This window comes from Mastigoproctus giganteus, chromosome 1 (assembly GCF_048544385.1).
Source record: "Mastigoproctus giganteus isolate SK-2022 chromosome 1, ASM4854438v1, whole genome shotgun sequence".
In the NCBI taxonomy this organism is placed as follows: domain Eukaryota; kingdom Metazoa; phylum Arthropoda; class Arachnida; order Uropygi; family Thelyphonidae; genus Mastigoproctus; species Mastigoproctus giganteus.
This window is the reverse complement of record NC_143575.1, coordinates 158005731-158028770: the sequence shown is the minus strand read 5'-3', so window position 1 is coordinate 158028770 and position 23040 is coordinate 158005731. Positions and strand designations below refer to the sequence as shown.

Below are 23040 nucleotides of genomic sequence, written 5' to 3'. Positions count from 1 at the left end.
ATAAAACTCCATGATGCCTGGCATTCGTAGATTATGAAAGGGCATTTGACTCTATACAGCATAAGGCAATGTTTTGGGTACTGGAAAGACAAGGCATAGACATCCCATAAATTATGATTTTGAAATAAATATATGAGAACGCTACCTCCTTTATTAGACTAGACAAAGACAGTAACATATTTAAAATTTAGAAAGGAGTTTGATAAGGAGACACAATAACTCCAAAGTTGTTTAATGCTGCCCTTGAAGAAGCTTTCAGAAGATTGCACTGGTTGCAGAAAGAAGTCACTGTGAATGGAGAGTACCTAAACCATTTAAGATTTGCAGATGGAAATCTTAATCAGTTATGCAGAGTTAGTAAGGATTTTGGACTAAAGATTAATATGGTTAAAACAAAAGTAATGATGAACAAGTATGCCATAGAAAGGGATATAATTTTTGAAGGAGCAGAAATTGAAAAGGTGGAGTCAGAGGCAGACTGGCCATAAGACTTACCTGGGAAACCCTGTTGGGCCTTATGATTTGGGCCATAAACTAGTATGAGGCCACTACAAGTTTGCCCAGTAAAAATGTTTGATTCAGTCCACCTCTGGGTGGATTCATATACTTTTCTTGGACAAGCCATTACCTGTAATAATGATAAATAGCTGGAAGTCAAGAGAGGAATAAATTTCGGATGAATATCTTTCAGAAAGTATAGTCACATACTGAGGAGCAATATCTCAATTTGTCTGAAACATAAAATAATCAACCAATATGTTCCCCACCATGATTTACGGAAGTGAAACTTGGGTGCTCACCAGAAGCTGAGAACTGCACAGCGAAGAATGGAACAAAGTATATTAGGAATCAGATTGTTGGATAAGAAGAGAAACACATGGATTAAGCAACAGACACAAGTAAAGGACATTCTTATTAAAGCCAAAGATCTGAAATTGACTTGTGCAGGACACATAGCTCGAAGACATGATGACAGATGACCTAAGAAAATAACAGAATGGTACCCAAGAGGAGCCAAAGACAAAGAGATGGACAGATAAAAAAATCAACAGTTCATGGGCAGTAAATGATGACATTGCACAAAACAGTAGGAATGGGAAAGTTACTAGAGAGGCCTTCATTCTGCAGTGGATTTAAAATGGCTGATGATGATGATGATGAGTGTGTCATATTGATCTTCTCCAAGTATTAGTATTAGTATTTATATTGCCAAATGATCCAAGAAAGCAAGCTTATTCAGCATCAGCCAAAAAAAATCCCATTTCACCTCCAATAGTTTGTCTAGTTCTTCCTTGAATTTATTCAACTATCCACTTCCACAACAATGAATGGAAGCTTGTTCCAGCAATCAACCATCTATTGGCTTGAGGCAAACGTCCACACATCTCTTCTACAACCATCCTTGAGGGTGTTGCAGACAATATCTCAAATATGCCAAGCTGTGCTTGGTACCTGGGAGTCTAAAACGCTGATGGAACTGATATTTGGGCATTAAAAAGCAATAAGAAAAACTAATAATTTTTATGTAATAAAAAACTCTACTTAGCTTTCAAAAATGGCTCCTACTCAGTAGCTAGCACATTGTGCTTTCATTTGGTATCAATATTATTACATCTTTTTCTTGATGTTAAATGTAAGCATTACTATATGTTTGTTTCCTTTTCATTTCAGCAACTCTTTTGGTAACAGTAACTACGCCTCCAGTAACTCCTACGGTATTATGCAGTATGTCTGACTCATCAGGTAAAAGTCCATATCGCTTGACTTGCACTAACAATATACATCGATATCGGGAAACTGGTAAAACAGAATATATCGATGGATACACTTCCATACTATTTAAATATTTTAATTATTTTAGTTACTAATTAACTCATTTCATAATAATTATCTAATTTACTAATTAACTCATTGAATAATAGTAATTAATGATTATCTAATTTACTAATTAATTCATTTGATAATAATAATTAATAATTAACTAATTTACTAATTAACTAATTTAATAATAAATTTAATATAATTTTTAACATGATAAAGACCAAATTTTTGTTACATGTAACACATTTTGTGTTAAGGTTAAAATTTTTTGCAGAACAGGGGCATATTAAATAATTTTTTAATGTTAAATAATAACACTGTTGTGTAATTTACATTATAGAAATTGATTAAACTATGAGAACATGGATAAATTAAAATTTTATTTTTAAATAATAGACTACTTTCTTGCAAGAATAATATCACAATAAGCAACTCAAATCAAATGCTGCTGCCATTAGATTATCAGTGGATGCAGATAATCTAATGATTTGCACAATTAGATTAGGGAAATTAAAATAAAATTTTATTTCAAAATAACATGTTGTGCTTTATTGTGAGCCAATGTTCACAGAACATTTCAGACAGAAATCAACTAAGTGGACCATTTAATGCTATAGAAAACTTTTCCATGTCTTCCATGTAAAAAATCAATAAATCACTGGACTGAAAATCACAATGCATCATTCATCTCTCATTGGTAAACTGTAGTTTGTTTAGGAATAAGATTTTAGTTTTTTTTTTTTTTTCTTTGACTAAACTAAACTTAACTGTACATTACAGTGTTATAATATTAAGATTATGTTAGCTGAATTTGAAAGGGAGAAGCCCGCAATTGAGAAATCCATGCAGATAAAAGCATTGAAAACACTGTGCAATGGCAGTTGATTTTCAATGAAACATTATATTTCTAAGAGAGTGATGTGGAATACTTAATAATAAAAATTTTGTTGTGCACCCTATTCAGCACTAAACAATTTTTATAAAGTTTGGAGATGCCACAATTTGCAGAACTGAAGCCTTTCCAAGTAAGAGCACCCTATTGTTCCTTTCACCAATCTGGTTGCCCTTCACTACATCCATTACAGCAGATCTACATCCATCCTAAAGTGAGGCCCTGTATATCAAGGTGAGGCCTGACCATGTCCTTACACAAATGGATAACAACCTCCTAAACCCCTAGCAAAGTTTCTATATATCATTGACAAAACACATGAGCTGTCCTGGCAGCATGTCTATACTGCTCAGAGAATTTCATGTCTGATTGCACAATTACCCCCAGGCCTTTTTTGTTCTCCACTACCTTGAGTGTAGAACCACACAGCTGAGAAGTTACTCTGGGGTTACTGCTACCCATGTGCCTTGCATTTGTCAATATTAAACTGCTCAAAACATCAAAGGCAGATATTGTTGGGATATCAGAGACGTGGTGTCACACAGATATAAGGGATGCAGAACTGGAATTTGGGGAGTACAACGTCTACAGAAAGGATAGACAAGATAGGAAGGGGGGAGGGGTTATGCTATTAGTTAAGAAACACATAAAAACCAAGGAAGTGAAGCCAGTCGACATCGCTGGACAGTGCAGTATTGAATCAGTTTGGTGTGACATAAGCATTGGGAGATCAAAATTGAGAGTAGGAGTGTGCTATAGGCCTAATGACTCTGATGAGTATAATAAGAAACTGTACAGGGAAATAGAGTGGGCCAGTAAATCAGAGAGTCTTATAATGGGAGATTTTAATTTCCCAGATATTGACTGGAATTTGGGGGCTGGTCACTCACACACTAGCAGGGCTTTTGTGGATTTATTGGATGATTGTTTTCTACATCAGCATGTTTGGGAGGCAACTAGAGGGAGTAATACTCTTGATTTGATTATCAGCAGTGATTCTTCATGCATTAAGAATCTGCAGATAAATGAACCACTAGGTGGCAGTGATCACAGTGTGCTGAAGTGGGATTTACTCAAAGAGGTAACTACCATTAGGGGTAAAGGGAAGGGTTATTGCTTCCGTAAAGGCGACTACGATGGACTGAGACAGTATTTAAATTCTATACAGTGGGACCAACTGATGATGTTACCAACAGCAAATTCAAAATGGGAAGTATTCAACGAACTTATCTTGGAAGCTACTAGGCTTTACATACCAACTAAGAAATATCGTTCAAGATTTAGGCCAAAATGGATGTCAGATGAACTAATGAGGCATATGGCAGAGAAGAAAAATGCATGGGATACTTACAAATTAACACATGACACAGAAGCCTATGATAGATACAAGTTGATATGCAACCAAGTTACAAAGGAGGTTAGGCAGGCGAAGGCAGATTACGAGAAATCCTTGGCAAGGGATGCAAAGAAAAACAGCAAAGAGTTCTTTATTTATGTAAACTCTAGAAGGAAGGGGATGAATCAGATTGGTCCACTTGATATTGATGGGTCAACTGTTGATGATCCTGCTCAGGTAGCTAACAAACTAAATGAATATTTTGCATCGACATTCACACATGAGGAGTTATTCAGCAAGGGGAATGCCAGAGGTGTATTCAACTCTAGCAGTAAGCTACAGAATCTTGAAATAACTGAGAGTAAGGTGGAGGAGAGGTTGTTGAAGATAGACACAAGAAAGGCACCCGGGGTGGATGGGATCTATCCAGTTATATTAAAGGAGGCAGCAAAGGAAGTAAGCAAACCCTTAGCCATAATTATGAGAGCTTCCTTGGACTCAGGGGAGGTATCCATAGACTGGAAATGTGCAAATGTGACCCCAATTCACAAAGGAGGATCAAAAGCTGACACAAGTAATTATAGACCTGTGAGCTTAACTTCTGTTCCAGGAAAATTAATGGAGGCACTGGTTAAAGAAGCACTGCAGGATCATTTAGACAAGACTTCAGTTATAGCTCGGACACAGCATGGTTTTGTTAAGGGGAAGTCTTGCCTGACCAATTTGATTGGATACTATGATGCAGTCACAAAAGAACTGGATGCAGGGAATAGCTTTGATATTATATACTTGGATCTTAGAAAGGCTTTCGATACTGTTGCACATGGAAGACTGCTACACAAATTGGAGCAGTGTGACATTGGAGGCAAATTGCTGCTATGGATAAAGGGGTGGTTGAGGGGGAGAAGACAGAGAGTGGTAATCAATGGACACTGCTCATCGTGGACTAATGTTATCAGTGGAGTCCCTCAGGGCTCAGTGTTGGGTCCATTATTGTTTTCTGTATTTATAAATGATATTGATGATGGTATATCAAGCTTAATGTCCAAGTTTGCAGATGATACAAAAGTTGGCAGGGTTGTCAAGGACACTACTGACACTATGCTGCTGCAACAGGATCTGGAAAGGTTGAGCAGATGGGCTGAGAGGTGGCAAATGAAGTTTAACATTGACAAATGTAAAGTACTACACATGGGAAACAGCAACCCCAGAGCAACGTATCAACTCTGTGGTACTACACTGACAGTGGTAGAGAATGAAAGGGACTTGGGGGGTGGTTGTGCAGGCAGATATGAAGTTCTCTGAGCAGTGCAGATGGGCTGCAAGAGTAGCTCATGGAGTATTGTGAATGATATACAGGAATTTTTCCAGCAGGGATAAGGAGGTGATTATTCCCTTGTATAAGGCAATGATCAGGCCACACCTAGAGTACTGTATACAGGTCTGGAGGCCTCATTTCAAGAAGGATGTAGAGCTGCTGGAACGAGTACAGAGAAGGGCAACAAGATTAGTGAATGGAACAAAGGGGTGCTCTTACGAAGAAAGGCTCAAGTTTTGCAAATTACAGTGTCTGGAGACTAGGCACCAGCGAGGTGATCTGATAGAGGTGTATAAAGCCTTGAATGGTTTGAGCATGCTCAATGCTGATGGGATTCTTCCTCTAGCTCAGAATAATCACCTGAGAGGGCATAAATTCAAATTGAGGAAAGATAGATGTAGGATAGACGTGTGGAAATTTGCCTTTAGCCAGCGGGTGGTTGGTTGGTGGAACAGACTTCCATCCCTTGTCGTGGAGGTTGATAGCCTAAATAGGTTTAAGGCTCAGCTGGACAGGTATTTTGAACGAACAGAAGGGTGAAGTGGAAGTGGGTTTTTTTTTTTTTTTTGGCTGATGCTGCATAAGCTTGCTTTCTTGCATCAAATGCCTCTACTAATGCTAATGCTAAATTCGGCTGCCATTTCTCAACCCATCGACCCAATCTTGTTGCAGTAGTTCACCCTGATGACTGTTGTTAACCACCTAATCTTTGTATCATCTGCAAACTTAGACATTAAGCAGTGGCATAACTACCATGTAGGTAGGCAAGGCAATTGCCTCTAGGCCCTTTAGAGGCCCGGCGTGTTTGGCTGTCTCCTGTTTTTGCAATTTTCATTAATTAAGTAGTGGCCCGAACATGTTCTTTGCCTCCAGGCCGAAAAAACAGTAACTACGCTACTGACATAAAGCCTGATATACCTGCATCAATATCATTGATAAATAGTGAAAACAACAATGGACCCAGCACTGAACCCCGGGGGAATGCCACTAATAACATTAGTTCATGAACAGTGTGCCAGTATTTGTTATAAATGGTTATAAATGGCCTTGGCAGAATTGTTATAAATGGCCCTGGTGGTTTTTTTCACTTTATTCAGAAAATGCCACTACTCCCACTACTTCTAAAATACCATTACCATTACTGAGTTTGAATGCTACTTGCCTACTACTTACAAAAGTTTCAAATGTTGGTCCCTTCACTTGTTATGGCATGGGAAGCAGATAGATTTATAGTATTGCTGTATTACTATGATTTTTGAGAATGATGCAAAAAGTTAGAAGTTTTTGAGTAAATTACACAAATTTACACAATATTAAAAAAATAGGTGACAATTCTTTAGCATAATTTATATTAATAAATAATAAATAAATTATATAAATAATTTATTGCAAAAATGCTAGATCAATAAACTTTGTTTATGGTTGAAATGTATGCTTGTAATCTAATAACTAATCTCACAATCTGTATTTTCTGTAATTTCAGATATTTCTACATGTGAACTAATTGCCAGTTACTTTAAGACATTTGATGGCAGTGAATACCAGTATGACATCTGTGATCATATCTTACTTACAGACAAGGATGAAAAATATTCTGTTGCCGGTAGGATAATGCTTTTAAAACCTATATTATATATGATATATGAGACTAGAAAAATATGCAGATTAAATGATAATTAAATATGATAAGTGCATTGCATAAAGTAAGATTATTTATCTGTCACATTTAAGTGTGCTGCATATGGTGAACCTCTCTAGCTGTCTGCTTCACAGTGTATACATTAGAAAAATAAAGTAAATAATATGGGGATGCTATAATAAATTTAAAATTAAAAATATCCTAGGAAAAAATTACAGAAAGGATGGAGAAATCAGTCTGATAGAAATGCATGGCATTATGAGTGAAATTCACTAGACAGCATGATTTGACAGTCGAAGAATATGCTGAATTTGAATTTGAAAGTGTCTGCAATTCTGCCCAGACAAGATAGGAGGGAGTATATGATGAGAGCCTTGTCAATCAATTTGGCCTGGGAGAGATTGTGCAAAGCTCAAGGGGTAGAATTTTTTTCAGCCTGGTCTGTGCTTGTTAACAGGAGAGACTGCTTCTACAGGGATGGGAGATGGGATACACTTAAATAGAAAGGGTGCAAGAATATTTGCTGATGCTATCGAGGCAGAGTTAGGTGGGTCGGAAAACTGCTAGCTTGGGGGGGGTACTCGGAAGAGTAGATTAACAGTAGCCACTAGAAGAGGTTAAAGTGATTCTTGCACTGCTTCTATTGAAATGCAGTTGGGCAGCAGCAGCCTGGAAAGCAAGGCAATGGGGATTTCCAGGACTGCTGGGAGTCATAGTGGAACAAGAAAATACATGGGCTGTGTTAGAGTAACTAAGAGTAGAAATAGGTGCATGTATACTTGCATGTACACCAATGCTATACTCCTAGCATCGCATGTACACCAATGCTAGGAGTATAATTAATAAATTTGATGAGCTTGAAGTACTAGTCAACACATCAAAAGCATTTATTGTTGGGATATCAGAGACATGGTGTCACACAGACATAAGCATGTGCAGAATTGTAATTTGGGGAGTACAATGTGTACAGAAAGGACAGACAGGACAGGAAGGGAAGAGGGGTTATACTGTTAGTTAAGAAACACATAAAATCTAATGAAGTGCTTCCAATTGATGTTGGTGGACAATGCAATGTTGAGTCTGGTGTGGCATAAGCACTGGGAAAGAAAAAATGAGAGTAGGCCTAATGAACCTGATGAGTATAATGAGCAGTTGTGCAGAGGAATATAGTGGGCCAGTAAATCAGAGTGTGTTATAATGGAGGATTTTAATTTCACAGATTTTGACTGAAATTTGTGGGTTAGTCACTCACACACTAACAAGGCTTCTATGGATTTAATGGATGATTATTTTCTACACCAACATGTTTGAGAGGCAACTAGAGGGAGTAATACTCTTGATCTGATTATCAGTAGTGATTCTTCATGCACCTGCAGATAAAGGAGCCACCAGGTGGAAGTGATAACAGTGTGCTGAAGTGGGAATTACTCAAAGAGGTAACTACCATCATGGGTAAAGGGAAGAGTTTTTGCTTTCATAAAGGTGACTACAGTGGTCTGAGACAGTATTTAAATTCTATACGGTGGGGCTAACTGATGATGTTGCCAACAGCAAATTCAAAATGGGAAGCATTCAAAGAAATAATCTTCGAAGCTACTAGGCTTTTCATACCAACTAAGAAATATTGTTCAAGATTTAGGGCTAAATGGATGTTATATGAACTATTTGGACATGTGGCAAGGAAGAAAAATGCATCGGATACATATAAATTAACAGGTGACACAGAAGACTATGATAGATATAAGCTGGTCTGTAACCAAGTTACAAAGGAGGTTAGGCAAGCAAAGGCAGATTATGAGAAATATTTGACAAAAGAAGCATAGAAAAATAGCAAAGAGTTCTTTACATATGTTAACTCTAGAAGGAAGGGGATGAATCAGATTAGTCCACTTGATATTGATGGTTCAACTGTTGATGATCCTGCTCAGGTAGCTAACAAACTAAATGAATATTTTGCATCGACATTCACACATGAGGAGTTATTCAGCGAGGGGACTGCCAGAGGTGTATTCAACTCTGGCAGTAAGCTAGATAATCTTGTAATAACTGAGAGGAAAGTGGAGGAGAAATTGTTGAAGATAAACACAAGAAAGGCACCTGGGGTGGATGGGATCTATCCAGTTATATTAAAGGAGGCAGCAAAGGAAGTAAGCAAACCCTTAGCCATAATTATGAGAGCTTCCTTGGACTCAGGGGAGATACCCATAGACTGGAGATGTGCAAATGTGACCCCAATTCACAAAGGAAGATCAAAGGCTGACACAAGTAATTATAGACCTCTGAGTTTAACTTCTGTTCCAGGAAAATTAATGGAGGCACTGGTTAAAGAAACACTGCAGGATCATCTAGACAAGACTTCAGTTATAGCTCGGACACAGCATGAGTTCGTTAAGGGGAAGTCTTGTCTGGCCAATTTGATTGGATACTATATGTAGTCACAAAGGAACTGGATGCAAAGAATAATCTTGATATCATATATTTTGATTTTAGAAAAGCTTTTGATACTATGGCACATGGAAGACTACTGTACAAATTGGAGCAGTTTGTTGGGGCTAGTTGCTACAATGGATAAAAGGATAGTTGAGTGGGAGAAGACAGAGAGTGGTTATCAATGGACACTGCTCTTCATGCACTAATGTTATCAGTGGAGTCCCCAAGGGTTCGGTGCGGGGCCCATTGTTGTTTTCGGTATTTATCAGTGATATTCATGAAGGTATATCAGGGTTAATGTCTAAGGTTGCAGATGATACAAAGTTTGGCAGGGTTGTTAATGACAGCACGCTACTGTAACAGGATCTGGAAAAGTTGAGCAGATGGGCTGAGAGGTGGTAACTGAAGTTTCACATTGACAAATGTAAAATACTGCATATAGGAAGCAGTAACCCCAGAGTAACATATCAACTGTGTGGTAATACACTGACAGTGGTAGAGAGTGAAAAGGACCTGAGGGTAATTGTGCATGCAGATATGAAGTTTTCTGAGCAGTGCAGATGGTCTGCAAGAGTAGCTCATGGCATCTTGTCAATGATATACAGGAATTTTTCTAGCAGGGATAAGGAGGTGATTATCCCCTTGTATAATGCAATGGTCACACCACACCTTGAGTGCTGTATACAGGTCTGGAGGCCTTATTTTAAGAAGGATGTAGAGCTGTTGGAATGAGTATAGAGAAGGGTAACAAGATTTTTGAATGGAACAAATGGTTGCTCTTATGAAGAAAAGTTTAAGTTTTGCAAATTGCAGTGTCTTGAGACTAGACATCTGCAAGGCTTATAAAGCCTTGAATGGTTTGAGCATGCTCAGTGCTAATGGGATTCTTCCTCTTGCTCAGAATAATCACCTGAGAGGGCATAAATTCAAATTGAGGAAAGACAGTTGTAGGATAGATATGCGGAAGTTTGCCTCTAGCCAGCGGGTGGGTGATTGCTGGAAAAAACTTCCATATGTCGTTATAGAAGTTGATAGCTTAAACAGATTCAAGGCAGAACTAGACAAACATTTGAAACGAGTGGATGGGTGAAATAAGAAAGGGGGGCAGGGTTGGCTAATGCTATATAAGCTTGCTTTCTTGTATCATGTGCCCTTGCTAATGCTAATGAACAGTGACTTTTCTAAGAGCAACTGTTAAGATCTGATTAGTGGTTGCCCTTAGAAAGCAAAACCACACTTGAATTAAGACTTTTATTGCTCTAACCTTAATACAACTGCCGGTTCATAAACTTTGCTGCTTAAAACATATTGAAAACATGTTATATAGCACACACAACCAGGGTTTGGGTATTCCGTTTATCTAAATTTTTCAGTTTTAAACATCACAACAACTAGTAATACAATTAAAACTTCTTGTGTGTATCAATGTACATCATATCGTATGTAAAGAACAATAAAAAAAAGTAAAATTTAATCTTATTTAAAAAAAAAGAAATAATAATATGTATTTATATATACACACACACCGATGAGCCAAAACATTATGACCAGCAAGTCATTATGCAAATCGAAGCAACTGCAGGTGAACTACTGCGTGAGTCGGGACACGGTGTAAAACAAACCTGATACTGAGCTCCATTAACCAGTGTTACTCTTGTTCTTCAGATGGGAAAGGCAACAGGCTTAAGCAAGTTTGACAAAGGCCAAATTGTAATGGCCAGACGACTGGGTGAGAGCATATCCAAAAAGGGACAGCTAGCGGGGTGCTCATGTTAGGTACTAACCATGGTCAGCTGTGGTTAGTACCTCCCAAAAGGGGCCCAAGGAGGGGAACCCCACGAACCACTGGCAAGGTGTTGGACGATCATGGCTCATCGATGCTCAAGGTGAGCGAAGGCTCTCCCAGATGGTATGTGGCAACAGAAGGGTGACTGTGGTGCAACTAGCCAGTAATTGGAATGCTGGTGACAGGCATAATGTGTCACAACACTTAGTACATCAAACCCTGTAGAAAATGGGGCTGCATAGCCACAGGCCACTCCGAGTGCCCATGCTAACCAAGGTTCACCGGCGACAGTGCCTACAATGGGAACGCTAGCATTGAAACTGGACCTTGAGTGATTGGAAGAAGGTCATCTACTCTGATAAATCATGTTTCCTGTTGCACCATGTGGATGGCCAGGCTCCATCACTTCCCCAGGTAAACGATGTGCATCGTTTACCTGGGGAAGTGATGGAGCCTGGATGCACCATGAGATGAAAACAAGCCGGTGGCGGCGGTGTCATGCTTTGGGCAATGTTCTGCTGGAATACCCTGGGTCCAGTCATCCATGTGTTGGGCACTCTGATGTCTACCACCTACCTAAACATCATTGCTGACCAGGTACACCTTTACATGGCAGTGGTCTTCCCCTCTGGCAGTGCCAGCTCTCAGCAGGATAATGCGCCATGTGATACTGCCCGGATTGTTCAAGGCTGGTTCGCAGAACATGAGGAAGACTTTCAGGTATTGCGCTGGGCTCCAAATTTCCCAGACATCAATATATCGGACATCTCTGGTTGGTGTTGGAACAGCAACTCCGACTACGGCATCTCAACCATAGACCTTACAGGAGTTAAAGGATCTGCTGGTTACATGTTGGTACCAGATATCACAAGACATATTTAGAAATTTTGTAGCGTCCATTCCTCGCTGGGTACAAGCTGTTTTCGCTGCATGTGGAGGACAAACATCATATTAGGTAGGTGGTCATAATGTTTTGGCTCATTGGTGTATATATTTTAAATAAGTTGAATAGAATATCAAGAAAGTGGAAATAAAAAGTTAGAAAAATGTGAAAAATAGATAAAAATAGATAAAAAACAAAAAAAAACTTACCACTCACTACTCCATGTCCAATACAATGCTTCCCTTTATTTTTTACGATGTTGATTTTAAATCTAATAGCTTCCCTTTATTTTTTTCAATTTTGCATATGATTTGGTCACCAACATTATTATTATTATTGTTGTTGCTCTTATATTATTTCTCCCTTGTTGGGGAATTCCACTCCGTGACAGGTACTACTACCAAGTACACAGGGTGGTTGTAATGTCTGGTATGTTACTGTAGGTTGAGGAACTCTCTGACTAACCTACAGGTGCTTAGGATTGCGACTTTCTGGAGTTCCTTGTAAGTGTTCTCTGGGAGATCGATTGTTGCTAGGCTGCTATGTAGGGTCTTTAGCACCATATCGGTGGTCGACACAATGATAGGAATGGTCATTACTTCTATTACCTCTATTCTTATATTCTTATTCTTCTATTCTTACTTCTATTACCCTGTTGGTACTGGGTCAAGTGACCTATCTTGACTCTTAATTCTTCTATCTTCTGGTGAAGTCTTCTTTCCCAAGCTGGCTGTTCCTTCTGTTTTTGGTACTTCTGCTGCTGGTCTCTCATTTCTTTTCCATTAATCCTAGTGGCTGCTATGGCAGCGCAGTATATGGCTGTGTGGATAGCCTCCCACATTGCACCATTGTTGTCAAGGTAATGTGGTATTATTTGCTGATTGAGGTGGTCTATTACTCTCCACAGGATTTTATTTGGCCTCTGCTTAGGTATCGTGTGGGTTCTTTTGAGGTCCATTCCTTCGAATTTTGTTAGGGCCTTCCACTCGTCTTCTATTCTGGATATCATAACTTCATCTCTTTCCACTTTGGCTACTCTGGGTTGTATTTCTCCTTGCTCTTCCTCCTCTGGTTCTGTAATATACTGTTCCTCCTATGGTTCCATATTGTCCATATTCTTTGTTCTTTATAGTTGATCACTCACATCCTGCTTGGTTTTTTCCAAGATGGCAGGAGCTGTTAGGTTCTTCGTGACAATGGTCCTTCTTTGGCCCGCTAATCATTGTTCAGTGATCTGAATATCTGGGAATCATTCCAACCATCTGTTCCAGAATTTTTTTCAGCCCAGGCTGTGCTTGTTGACAGGAGAGACTGCTTCTACAGGGATGGGTTTCACTTAAATAGCAAGAATATTTGTTGATGCTATCGAGGCAGTGTTAGTTGAGTCGGAAAACTGCTAGCTTGGGGGGGTTAAAGAGACTAAAAGGTTAACAGTGGCCGCATGCAGAGACAAAAGTGATTCTTGCACTGCTTCTATTAGAATGAGCAGTAGCCTGAAAAGAAAGGTAATGGAGATTTCCAGGATTGCTGGGAGTCATGGTGGAACAAGTAAATACATGGGCTGTGTTAGGGTAACTAAGAGTAGGAACAGGTGCATGTATACTTGTATGTACACCAATGCTACAAGTATAGTTAATAAATTTGATGAGCTTGAAGTGCTAGTCAAGACTTATGAAGATATTGTTGGGATATCAAAGACATTGTGTCACACAGATATAAGCAGTGCAGAATTGGAATTTGGGGAATACAATGTGTACAGGAAGGATTGACACGAGAGGCAGAGAGGAGAGGTTATGCTGTTAGTAAAAAAATACACAAAAATCTAAGGAAGTGCATCCAGTTGATGTTGGTGGACAATGCAGTATTGAGTCTGTTTGGTGTGAAATAAGCACTGGGAAAGGAAAAATGAGAGAAGGTGTTATAGGCCTAATGAATCTGATGAGAATAATGAGCAATTGTGCAGAGAAATAGAGGAGGCCAGTAAATCAGAATATCTTTTAATGGGGGATTTTAACTTTCAAGATATTGACTGCAACTTGTGGGTTGGTCACACACATGCACTAGCAAGACTTGTGTGGATTTATTCGATGACTGTTTTCTACAGCAACATGTTCAAGAGACAACCAGAGGGAGTAATACTCTTGATCTGATTATCACCAGTGATTATTCATGCATTACGAATTTGCAAATAAAGGAACCACTGGGTGACAATGATAACAATGTACTGATGTGGGAATTACTTAAAGATGTAACTACCATCAAGGCTAAAGGGAAGGGCTTTTGCTTTCATAAAGGTGACTACAGTGGACTCAGACAGTTTTTAAATTGTGTACAGTGGGATCAACTGATGATGTTACCAACATTAAATTCTAAATGGAAAGCCTTCAGGGACTTAATTTTGGAGGCTACTAGGCTTCTCATTCCAAGAAATACTATTCAAGGTTTAGGCCTAAATTGATTTCAGATGAATTAATGAGGCTCTTGGTAGAGAAGAAGAATGTATGAGATGCATATAAAGTATCAGGTGATACAGAAGCCTATGGCAGGTATAAACTAGTCTGTAATCAAGTCAAAAAGGTTAGGCAGGTGAAGGCAGATTACGACAAATCTTTGGCAAAGGATACAAAGAAAAACAGCAAAGAGTTCTTTACTTATGTAAACTCTAGAAGGAAAGGGATGAATCATATTGGACCACTTAACATAGATGGATTGACTATTGATGATCATGCTCAGGTAGCTGACAAACTGAATGAGTATTTTGCATCTACATTCACACACGAGGAGTCATTCAATGAGGGGAGTGCCAGAAGTTTATCAAACACTAACAGGTAGCTAAGTGATTTTGTAATAACTGAGAGCAAAGTACAGGAGAAATTGTTGAAATTAAACATAAGGAATGCACCTGGGGTGGACAGGATCTGTCCAGTTATATTAAAGGAGGCAGCAAAGGAAGTAAGCAAACCCTTAGCCATAATTATGAAAGCTTCGTTGGACTCAGGGGAGGTCCCCATGGACTGGAGATGTTCAAATGTATTACCAATTCACAAAGGGGGTTCGAAAGGTGGCACAAGTAACTACAGACCTGTTAGTTTAACTTGTGTTCTGGGGAAAATAATGGAATCACTGGTTAAAGAAGCATTGCAGGATCATCTAGACAAGACTGCAATAATAGTTAAGACACAGCATGGGTTTGTTAAAGGGAGGAGGTCTTGTCTAACCAATTAGATTGATACTATGATGTGGTCGCAAAGGAACTGAATGCCTAAAAATAATTTTGATATCATATACTTGGATTTCAGGAAAGCTTTTGATACTGTTGCACATGGAAGACTGCTGTACAAATTGGAGAGGTGTGACATTAAGAATAAGTTGCTACAATGGATAAAGGGATGGTTGAGTGGGAGACGACAGAGAGTGGTAATCAATGGACACTGCTCTTTGTTGACAAATATTGTTAGTGGAGTTTCCCAGGGTTCAGTGTTAGGCCCATTGTTGTTTTGTATATTTATCAATGATATTGATAAAATTATATTAGGTTTAATTTCCAAGTTTACAGATGATACAAAGGTAGGCAAGGTTATTAACAACAGTAAAGACAGTATGCTACTCCAACTGGATCTAGATAAGTTGGGAAAGTGGGCTGAGAAGTGGCAACTGAAGTTTAACATTGACAAATGCAAAGTACTGCATAGGGTAGCAATAACTGAAGAGAAACGTACCAACTCTGTGGTACTACACTCAGGGAAGCGGAAAATGAAAAGACCCAGGGGTAATTGTGCAGTCAAATATGAAGTTTGCTGACAGTGCAGATGGGCTGTTAATGCAGGTCATGGAGTCTTGTCAATGATATACAGTAATACCCCGAAGTTACGCGATAGGTGGGTCCGACGAAAATCGCGTAAGTCGAATTCGCGTAAGTCGGGGTAAAACTTTGCATATAAATCCATATAAATTTTGCTTAATTGGGACCAAGGACTAACAAAAACACTAGTTTAGAAGAAAAATATTAATAAAATTGCAGTTCTTTATACATATGAATACAAAATATATATATTAAAAAAATAAATGACATACTTAAAAAAGTTATTTCGATGTCGATGGCTTCATAAAATCTAACAAATTCGTCTGATGACACAGCGCCTTCTTTTTTTCACGCAGAATTTCTTCGTAGCAAGCTAATAATTTTTTTATTCCTTGCTTTGTAACTGTAACGCGTTCTTCGTTGGAGTCTATGTTTTCTAAAATTTTTAAGCCCTTTTCAATTGAGCTGAGACCTTCTGTCAAGTTTGCAATTGTAATGTGCTTTTCTGGTGGAACTGGGTCTGAAGTGTCGGATTCAGTTACGTTTTGCTCACGCATCTCTATGAGCTCATTCATTGTCAGCTCCTGACTATGTGAATCCAACAGCTCGTTGACATCATCACCATCGACTTCCAAGTCTAATTGCCTGGCAAGATTAACAACTTCTTCTATCACATGAGCGACATGATCAGTTTCTGGCGTTGTTTTCGTCTCGTTTTTGAAAAAAAATGGACAAAGTTTCTTCCAGACACCATTCAATGTTTTTTTTGTGAATTTCATTCCAAGATTCTCCAATGATTCTTACGGCATCTAAAACATTGAATTGTTTCCAAAAGTCTTTAACAGACATATCACTATTTTGTCTCATAGCTTCATTCAGACGTGCAAACGAACGCCTCGTGTAGTAGGCCTTGAATGTTTTGATGACTCCCTGGTCCATCGGTTGAAGCAAGCTGGTTGTGTTTGGAGGCAAAAACACAACTTTCACACGTGGGTCGAAATTAATTAGGGTGGCAGGAGGGTGACCGGGTGCATTGTCAATAAGAAGCATCACTTTAAATGGAATCTGTTTAGATTTGCAATAACGTTCGACTTCTGGTATGAAGTGATGACCAAACCAGTCCTCAAAAACGGAAGCTGTCACCCAAGCTTTATGATTTGACTTCCAAATCACTGGTAAACTAATTTTAGATATGTTTTTTAAAACTCTTGGGTTTTCGGAGCGATAAATTAAGAGAGGTTTTAACTTGCAGTCACCAGCTGCATTCCCTCCAAGCATCACTGTCAATCGGTCTTTGGAAACCTTAAAGCCTGGAAAGCTTTTTTCTTCACGCGCGATAAAAGTTCTTTTAGGCATCTTCTTCCAGAACAGGCCAGTCTCATCCACGTTAAATACGGTTTCACTGCTATAGCCACCTTCTTCTATCATAGCCTTGAGTGTCTCAGGAAAAGAAGACGCAGCTACTTTATCGGCACTTGCTGCCTCTCCACTCTCCGCGATACTGTGCCAGTTACAGAGAGTTTTAAATCGGTTGAACCAACCGTTACTAGCTACAAAGTTTTCATCTTTGTCCGCCTCCTCAGCTTCTTCTTTCAACCTCTCAAAAATCAGCTTAGCTTGATAGCACACAGTGTTCTGATCGACTGGACAATTCTTCACTTTTACTTGATTATCACACCATAATTTCAGCATTCTTTCCATCTCAGCAATAATACCATGACGTTTACGAATTATGCTTGAGTTCAAGGATTGAGCATTTTTCACCGCTTCGAGAATTCTTTCTTTATCTTTTATGATTGTTCTTACTGTGGATTCCGGTAGCTCAAACTTCTTTGCCAATTCACAAATTTTCATTCTGCTATCAAAATCCTTGATAATGTTAAGTTTACATTCCAAAGATATCGTTTTCCTTTTCCTACTAGGTGCAGGAGAATCAGATTTACTTCGTTTGAACGACATAGTTTTTTAAGGGTTTAGAAAACTTTCGTCGATCATAGAATCGTATGTAATTGTGCACGTTGAGTTCGCACGAAACACGTCCAATGCGTATCACAGCAAGTGAAACACTGAGGGTCGTTTTTCATATGCCATCGATACAGTCAGTCCTCGTATAGAACGATAGTGTTAATTGTGTTCCTATAAACCCTCGTGCAATAAACAACAGGCCCTATGGGAAAAATCGGGTTAGGTGCCGACCACCCAAGATTGAACACACATTTTATTGCTTTTCTTTTTCTCTCTGAATGTGCAGTGTCGTTACCAGGACGCTTCCTTTTCACACCTTTACTCGTTTTTAGGGAATAAAGCACAATTACAAAACGAGGAGGCACCCTTGATACGCATAAACAAAGCTGCGCGCATGTAGCAACTGAATAAACAACACCATAAAGGCAGAGATACACTATTAACACCTCACATTTCTAGGGGGTTACTACCATAAAACAATAAAAATCCAGTTGTGTTTCTGCTAGTGGAATCTGTTATAAACTGGTAGTAAACTCGATCTAATTGCATACCGATAGCTGGAATTGTGTTGGTTTTTACGTTATTATGGTGAAATGTGTTTCCCCTTCACTGATATAAAAAACATAAAAGCAGCAAAGTTGAATTTTGTTCATCTTTGGCTCTCACTCTCCGCCGTCCCACCGTATATCGATAACATATGAAAACGACCTTGAAGATAGTGGGCGGCAGCGTTGCCAAACGAAAAAATCAAGAACCGTGTAACTCCGAGTTCGCGTAAGTCGGGGTATTACTGTATAGGAATTTTGCTAGCTGGGACAGGGAGGTTATTATCCCGTTATACAAGGCAATAGTCAGTGTACTGGTCTGGAGGCCTCATTTTAGGAAGGTTGTAGAGTTGCTAGAACGAGTACAAAGAAGGGCAACAAAATTGGTGAGGGGGAATAATGGGGTGCTCTTACCAAGAAAGTCTTAAGTTCTGCAAATTGAGAGTAGGCACCTGCAAGGTGATCTAATTGAGGTGTATAAGGCCTTGAATGGGTTGAGCAAGCTGAATGCTGATGGGATTCTTCCTTTTGCTCAGACTAAGAACCTGAGGGGGTACAGTTTCAAATTGAGGAAAAATAGTTGTAGAATAGATGTGAGGAAATTTGGCTTTAGCCAGTGGGTAGTTGATTGGTGGAACAGGCTTCCATCTTTTGTTGTGGAAGCTAAATAAATTTAAGACTGAGCTGGACAGGTATTTGGAATGAATGGAGGGATGAAATGGGAGTGTTTTTTTATTTTATTTATTTTTTTTTTTTGGCTAATGCTGCATAAGCTTGCTTTCTTGCATCATATGCCTCTACTAATGCTAATGCTAACCACTTCTTGTGTATTCACGACCTGTACATTATCATATCTATCTCTAGCCTGGTTATTTCATAGTATGCTCTCATGATATACGTATTCATTTCGATGCTTCACTTCATGCATTGGTGTCTTCTTCCTTCCTGGGTAGTCACTAGCACAGTTGTGCATGAAGCACTCCCAGTTGGTAGGGCTGGATGGTCTTTCCCTTCTCTTGTGATAGCCATACAGGGACAGTGCCACTTGCTCCACAGACTGTCTTGCTCGGCAGACTGTCTCCAATTTTTTGAGCTGACCCCTCTGCCGAAGGCCGAATGCGAGTGACTTGATCCTGCACTACACTCAATGCAATGTGATTAATATTTCTCTGCAACTACATCCATCTATGGAGGTGAACTTTTTTAGTTTCGGCTTATGTCCAGGGTTTTTTTTTTTTTTTTTAATATTTTTAGTTCTCGCATGTGACATCAGATGGTGCCAGTTTCTGCCCCAGCTGTCACTCCCACTTTGGATAAGGTAGGTCCAATGGAGCAACTTATGCAATTTTTTTTATTATTACTAGCCAAAAAAAAAATTCCCAAGTTACCCTAAGAGAGAGAGAGAGAAGTAGAAAGGAATCACCAAGAAAGAGAAGAATGATGATATCTAGCTCAGGACCCTGGGTTTGCCAAGCACATACTCACCAGGTTAACAGATGCACCATTTTCAAACTTTTGAATAATTTAAAGTTTTTGTTTAATTGAAAACACAACTCTTGCATTTTCCCATCATTTTCGTGATTTCTAAACAAAAAAAAGTAGTTACTATAAGAAAAAAATCCCGACATTCCTAACATAAATAACGAAACAAAATTTGTCCTTTTGCATTCCGACTGAACACAACAATCAATGACGCACTAAAGCAAACTAAACATTTGTTCCCTTTTTTTATTTATTTATTTTTTCTTTTGAGCAGTGGGTGTGAAGATTGCGAGGGTTGCAAGATAATAAGTACACTAGTCTCCCAATGACAACTTATAACGCTTATTTTCAACTTGTCGCTTATTTTCAACTTGCAAAACATCTGTGTATACCTTTATATTTATTACTTGAATTTTATGTTTTGATTTTTTTTTTAAATTTGGAATCTTGAAGTGTCCCGGTTAATCCGATCTCAGTAAATCTATAGTCTGCTGTACATGGATTTCATAAAAGCTTTTTCTGGAGAGTCTGTTGTGCATGAAAGACTACTGTATAAATTAGAGCACTATGGCATTAAAGGCAAGTTGTTACAATGGATAAAAGGGTGGTTGAGTGGGAAAAGACAGAGAGTGGTAATCAATGGATACTGATCTTCATGATATAATGTTATTAGTGGATTCCCCAGGGATTTGTATTGGGCCCATTGTTTTGTATACATGTATTTATCAATGATATTGATGTAGGTATATCAGGCTTAGTGTCCAAGTTTGATACAAAGATGACCCAAAGGTTGGCAGGGTTGTTAATGACAGTATGCTACTGCAACAGGATCCAGAAAAGTTGGATAGATGAGTTGAGAAGTGGCAACTGAAGTTTAACATTGCCAAATGCAAAGTACTGCGTATGGGGTAGAAGTAACCCCCAGAGAAATGTACCAACTGTATGGTACTACACTCAGGGTGGTAGAGAATGAAAAAAACCTGGGTTAATTGTGTAGTCAGGTATGAAGTTTTCTGCACAGTGCAGACAGGCTGCCAGAGCATGTCACGGGATCTTGTCAATTTGCCAATGATATCCAGGAAGTTTACTAGTAGGGATAAGGAGGTGATTATTCCTTTGTATAAGGCAATGGTGGAGATGGGAGAAACTCCCGGTGCCGTCAGACAATTAACACGCTTATATAAGGCAATGGTTTGGTTTGGTTTGGTTTTGGTTTTTTTTTAGGAGCATTAGCAACTAAGGCCATATTGCTCCGGGGATATGTGGTAGTCATTCCCTGACCTTTCTGCATCCTCCGTATTTGGTGGTCACCGGCTCAAACCCCGGCCTAATCAAGAAGCATGTGCTATGCACTGCTGCTCCTGGCTACGGAGGCACCTAAGGCAATGGTCAGGCCATTCTGGAGGCCTCATTTTGGAAGGATATTGAGTTGCTAGAAGGAATACAAAGAAGGACCAGATTGGTGAGGGGAACAAAGGGGTTCTCTAACAAGAATGGCTTAAGTTCTGCAAATTGCAGTGTCTGGAGATTGGGCATCTGTGAGGTGATATGAGTGAGGTGTATAAGGCCTTTTATGGGTTGAGTAGGCTCAATGCTGATGGGATTCTTCCTCTTACTCAGATCCTGACGGGGGCAAAAATTCAAATATTGAAGAAAGACAGTTGTAGAATAAATGTGCAGAAATTTGCCCTTAGCCAGCGAGTAGTTGATTGCTGGAACAAATTTCCATCTGTTATTGTTCTGGTAGTTGATAGCTTGAATAAATTCAAGACAGAACTGGACAAACTTTTAGAGCGAATGGATGTGTGAAATGGGATTTTTTATTTTTATTTTTAGTTTTTGCTGATACTGTATAAGTTTGCTTTCTTCCATCATATGCCTATTAATGCTAATTCTAATTTAGTTAATGTTGATAATAACTCCAAAAACTCCTTTAGTTCATTTAGCGAAACCTAAATTCATTCAATGTTCCAAAAATTTTCTTATTTGTAAGGAGTTTCTTTACCCCCCATCCCCCTTAATTTCTTCAGAAAAGTTTAACAGTTTCTCAATTTTGCCTTCAGACATTATTTAGACATGATTTTGCAGTCATGTCTAAATAATTCATTCTAACACACACACTATAAGTTACTTTGTGATTTCTACGATGAAAAAAAAACCATGCCACCTGCCATTAATAGGTGAATATAAACATCAGTAAACATCCTCTTAGTTATTCAGATTATTCTTATGAAGTATAAATGGATGGGTATAGCAGGAAAACTATATTCATAATCAGGAAAGCCAATAGTTATGTAGTTTCCACACTGGAATTGAGAAAGACATTTTTTTTTTTTTTTTTTTTATTTATTGAACTAGGCAGTTCCAGCCAGTTTTCAGGAAACCCCCGTCACCCATTTACAACACTATACAGATACAGCACCCCTTAGACATTAGCTGTACTTCTTCCATAATTTACCACAAAACAGTTTGAAAAAAATTAAGGAAAGAAACCAAGGAAGATCACACTCCAATCAGTCACATATGATGCTCCTCAAGTTGTAATGATACTTTTCTCCTCTGAAAAAGTATCATTCAGAGAAAAGTATCTGAATGATACTTTTCTCCTCTGCTCTAGATTCTCCTCATAACCATCCTCTAATCTGCAAAAATATGGCAATTGATGCACTAGCTCATTTATCAATTCACCGTACTCATTGCATACATAAAAAGCATGATTCCAATGTTACTTAAGGACAGGAAAAAAATACCTTTCAGTAACTATTGAATATAAACATGAATTTAGTGTTTTAGATTGTTTATAGGAAACATAAAGGAATGGCAATACACTGGGAAAACAAATTTATAATTGGGAATGCCAACAGTTGCACTAGTTGATACATAGACCAAGAAGACAAAAAAAAGAAAAAGAAAAAGAAAGCAGAACTACTGCCTGCTGTTAACAATTGAATATAAATATAAATTTAGTTTTTCAAATTCTTTACATAAAGTATTAATAGATATCAGTACAATAACTGAGCCAGTACAGCAGGAAAACATGTAGGAAGACGTGTACACGCATGTAAATGTGTGCGTACACGTCTGTGAAAATGTGGTGGTGCGCCATCATGTTGGAACTACATTTGTGCTCGGACAATCAGA

The 23040-nt window shown here is 38.6% G+C and overlaps 1 protein-coding gene across 2 annotated transcripts in view; it reads left to right on the top strand.

The window, feature by feature from the left end:
* LOC150091211 (hemocytin-like) overlaps positions 1–23040 on the top strand; it is a 1750539-nt gene that overhangs the window by 1299726 nt on the left and 427773 nt on the right. For both annotated transcript variants that reach the window (XM_090374755.1, XM_090374750.1), the window contains 2 exons: positions 1672–1743; positions 6851–6970. In XM_090374755.1, coding sequence (XP_090230881.1) covers positions 1672–1743; positions 6851–6970 — 192 coding nt within the window. The remainder of the gene's footprint in view (positions 1–1671; positions 1744–6850; positions 6971–23040) is intronic.